Genomic DNA, 4,268 nt, shown 5'->3' on the forward strand with positions numbered 1-4,268 from the left:
TAAGAACAAGTACGCAAAAGTGTTTATTTTAATAATAAAGAAATGGCATTCATGGTTACAGACATAGTTTAAATACCTTTAGTACTCTTAAATATCAAATGATTAGATATATTTTTCATAACCAATAAAACAAGTTTTGCAGGTATAATTATATACAGCAAATATATTTAAATATATCCACAATTCTATTAATTTCCTTTAAAAAAAAAATGCAAGTTCTTTTTTTATACACAATTAAAGCTTTAGCGATATTGGCAAAGCTAATAAATGGTACAGGGTACATCCTTTCCCACAAGACCTCTTACAAGATAGCTTGTGTCATAACATTGTAAAAGAGCATAAGTGTATATACAGTATGTTGATGACATATTAGAGCAGTTGAACCACTTCCGTTACCCAACAAAAGAAAACCTTCAGTAATTCCATGAGGAAAGTGTATATTATAGTATGAAAATATACATGACTTGATTTAATATAATAGAGGGAGCTGAGATTATTTCACACTCGGACCACCAAAACATTAACTGTTAACATATACACAGACCCTTTCTACATTTTACAAAATCTCATCTTAGAAATAGACCTGATTTGTTATTCATGAATTTGTAAGTCATACAGAATCGTAGTTTGTAAAGTAAAAGTCAGGCTATGCTTCTGTAAGTAGGAAATCCGCCCTCTAGGGCTTCAAGCCTTAATATTAGATATGTAGGTTGTAGCTTCCCGGCCCACATGAATGCACCCACCCCATTCAATATTTGGATGTCCTTTTATACATGTTCCGTAGTTTTCATCTTTGTATCATTAAACTATACATGAGTCTCAGTGTTCTTTGTATCTGATGTTGACTTTGTCTTCTTGGAATCAAAAGTTTGACTCACTTCATCTGTCAATACATTCCTTAGAATAGAGGTGATAGACTGCTTAAATTTTGTCTTGAAGTCCCGTCCCACGAGTACATAAATGATTGGATTGATGCAGCTGTTGACAAATGCAATACTGATCAAAATGGGATCTATGTTTAATGTAGATATATATAATGAAGAGTTGTTTGAATGTGCAGCTAAAATGATTCCTGCCACATGGTATGGGAACCAGCACACAAAAAATCCAATTATAACCACAAGGACTACCTTCATTGTCTTGCTGGACTGACTAAATCGTCCACTGACCTTTGACACCAATATGCTGTATGAAATTGTGATCACCAAAAATGGAATGATGAATCCTATTAGGAACCTGAAAATTGCAATAATGTTCTCTGTCTTTTGCTGGTGTGCACCCAGCAAAGAGTATTGCATAGAACATTTTATTGCATCAAACCTCTTCACCGTCTGTCTGAATATGAAGGAAGGACTGCTCCAGAGAAAGGCAAAGAGCCACACCACCAGGCATGCCAAATATGCTTTTTTAACAGTCCTTTTATTCTGACACCAAACTGGTTTGATGACCAAGGCGCAGCGGTCTATGCTGATTACAGTAAGGAGAAGAACACTGGCATACATATTTACTAAAAGGACTGAAGGTAGGCACTTGCACAAGAAAAGGCCCAGAGGCCAGCGTCCATATAATGCTATTTCCATGATTGAAAATGGCACAACAAGACAGCATGCCAGGTCAGCAATGGCCAGATTTAAAAACCACACAGTATTAACTGTTCTTTTCATTTCGAAAGCTGTCATCCATACAACCAAAGCATTGCCGGGCACACCAAGGCAAAACACTGCAATGTAAATCAAGAGAGCAACCCATTTATAGGGGGTTATCACTTCTGTCGAGTTAGGTCTAAAGTTAAAAATGAAAGGAGTATACATGAATGTTGAATTGCCGTTTGAATCTTCATAGTTGTCGTAGCTATAATTGTAATCCATGGCAAGATGTGACCGCTTCTTGTAAATTCACTTTGTAGATACCTTTTCAGAAACAAATGACAACATGGTTTTTGAAGTTTTGCTAAGCATAGGTTACTATGAAACAGTTTCACTTTTTTCATCAATATTAAAGGGAGCCCCCTTAAGAGAGCACAGGAGTAATGACCAATGTACATGAACTACCTACATTTTGCTTACCATCCCATACATTCAGTGAATGTCTTATAAACGGCAGGAGTATATGTTTGTAGAATAGTTTTCTAATAACAACTTAAGGTTGAGTATTATTTTTTTTACAGTGAGGGCTTTTTTTACAGTGGTAATTTTAGCTTTTAAGATAAGTTCCTCCTTGTTTGTTACCATTTAAAAATAAGCAACCAAATCCTGCAAAATAGCGCTGATTGCTCTATGGAAGGAGGAATTTGGCCAAGTCTCTCTCATTTTATTATAAAATCATTAGTCAAAGCACTTTATCTATTTTCATAATTGTCTACTGCAACCATGTAACATGTAAGGGCACACGTGATGTTAGACTGGAATCATATCCTCGCTTTATATACAAATATAAAGCAAGAAATCTGCATTTTAAGAGAAAACAATAATGAAGAAAGCATGTAAGCTATGGGCTACAGAGAAAACCTCATCACCCTGGCTGCTTTGCTGTAAAATAAAAGAAATGTTAAATGCGAAGCAATCAGAAGGCTATTTTGGTTGGTTTCCACTGTGATTGCCATGCATATTCTCCTTTGCTTAGAAATCCTTCTTATAAAAATGTTCCATTGCGTTATCGCATATCTCAGTCTCGTTATTGATAAGCAGAGAGATATCACATACATGTCACATTACTATCTAAACTGAAAAAGTATAATACTACGAAATAATTAAAGAGTTAGCTAGCTATTTAAATTGGAAATTTTCGAAATAAAGTTTTTTTTCGAATTATTTGTGGCTTGGTTGTACTTACAGGAATCTGCACCAGTGACAGAGATGTTGGAGGATTAGTTGCTCCTACTTGTGTAACAAAGGAAGATATCTGATTCTCCTTTTAAAGCAATGCTGTTTGGACATCACACATCAGAGCTTTATGTCAACTGAACACATATTACGCTGTTCTGTTCCTTTCATTATAGAGTAGGGGAAGTGCTCTTGGAGATTTGCAGATGTTAAACGATTCCCATGATTCTTCATCGATCTTTGCAAATTAGAAAGCTATTTGAGATTCACGAAACGAAAAGGATATTATTAGCGACATCATTTTAATTTTGTTTGGTGGGGATAGATGGATTTGACGATTAAATGGGGTTGCTTTAGGAGTTTAGGAAGAGTACACAAAACATTTAGGGGTTACTTTAATCAGCGGCATCGCTAGATGGGGGCTAGTGGGGTGAAGCCCTGAATCTCACCTCCATAGCCCAGAATGGAGACACTAGGGCTAAAGTATGCTTCAAGCTCAGTTTGGACATTTCCACTTAGGGGGTGTACTCACTTTTGTTGCCAAGGTTTAGACATTAGCCCCTTAATGACAAGACTGTTTCCTACTTGTAGTACATTTTGGGACAAAGGCTCTTTTAACATTTTTCAGCGTTGCTGTTTAGCTGTGGTTTTCTTCTTTCTCATTTCGTGCTTCCACACATATTATATATTGTTTTTTTTCAGGACAAACAGGGCTTTCTTTAGATTATTTTTATCATACCATCTAATTTACTATAAAAATGATAAAATATGGTGATTTTTTGTTAAAAAATGACCTTTTCTCACTTTACTCATCTGCAAAAACTAATAAAAAAAACCTGCTAAATAGATTCTACTATTTGTCCTGAGTTTAGAAATACCCAATGTTTTTATGTTTTTTTGCTTTTTTCTGCACCTTACAATAAGTACCAGTAGTGTTTTGCTATTTCAAAACCAATTTTTCTCCAAAGCTTGTCATTCTGCCCACTGTGCTATTTTTGGGTATCTTTGAAGCCGGCCAATGCAATTTACCCCATCAAGTCATATATTTTTAAAAACTAGACACCCCAAGGTATTTAAAATGCTGGTATTTTAACAATTTCCATGCTCTAGTTTACCATCAGCCTTTGTCAAACTTTATGGTAGTAAAAAAATGTTGTATTTCTTTTCACACACGTTATACTCCAGGTATAAATTTACTGCACCTGGTATATGTCACTGCCAAACAACACCCCAATATGTGTTCAGCATCTCCTGAGCGCAGTGATACCCCCCATGCATGGGTTTGTTAGGTTGTTCGGGGACTAAAGGGCCCTTTTTGAGAGGTCTGCCCACATATCCTATTTCGGATATTTACCCCATCAAACCAAATATTTTTGAAAACTAGACACTCCAAGGTATTTGAAATGCTGGTATTTTAACCCTTTCCATGCGCTAATTTTACCACCA

General features: G+C 35.8%; 1 protein-coding gene across 1 annotated transcript; it reads right to left on the reverse strand.

Moving 5' to 3' along the window:
* Positions 1-306: 306 nt before the first annotated feature.
* On the reverse strand, positions 307-2,964 carry LOC128502132 (C5a anaphylatoxin chemotactic receptor 1-like). The gene is made up of 2 exons (XM_053471862.1): positions 2,833-2,964; positions 307-1,910 (listed from the first exon to the last, which is right to left on the reverse strand). The coding sequence occupies exon 2, from the start codon at positions 1,866-1,868 to the stop codon at positions 807-809; it is 1,062 nt and encodes a 353-aa protein (XP_053327837.1). The 5' UTR covers positions 1,869-1,910; positions 2,833-2,964; the 3' UTR covers positions 307-806.
* Positions 2,965-4,268: the final 1,304 nt, after the last annotated feature.

Source organism: Spea bombifrons, chromosome 7 (assembly GCF_027358695.1).
Source record: "Spea bombifrons isolate aSpeBom1 chromosome 7, aSpeBom1.2.pri, whole genome shotgun sequence".
Classification (NCBI taxonomy): domain Eukaryota; kingdom Metazoa; phylum Chordata; class Amphibia; order Anura; family Pelobatidae; genus Spea; species Spea bombifrons.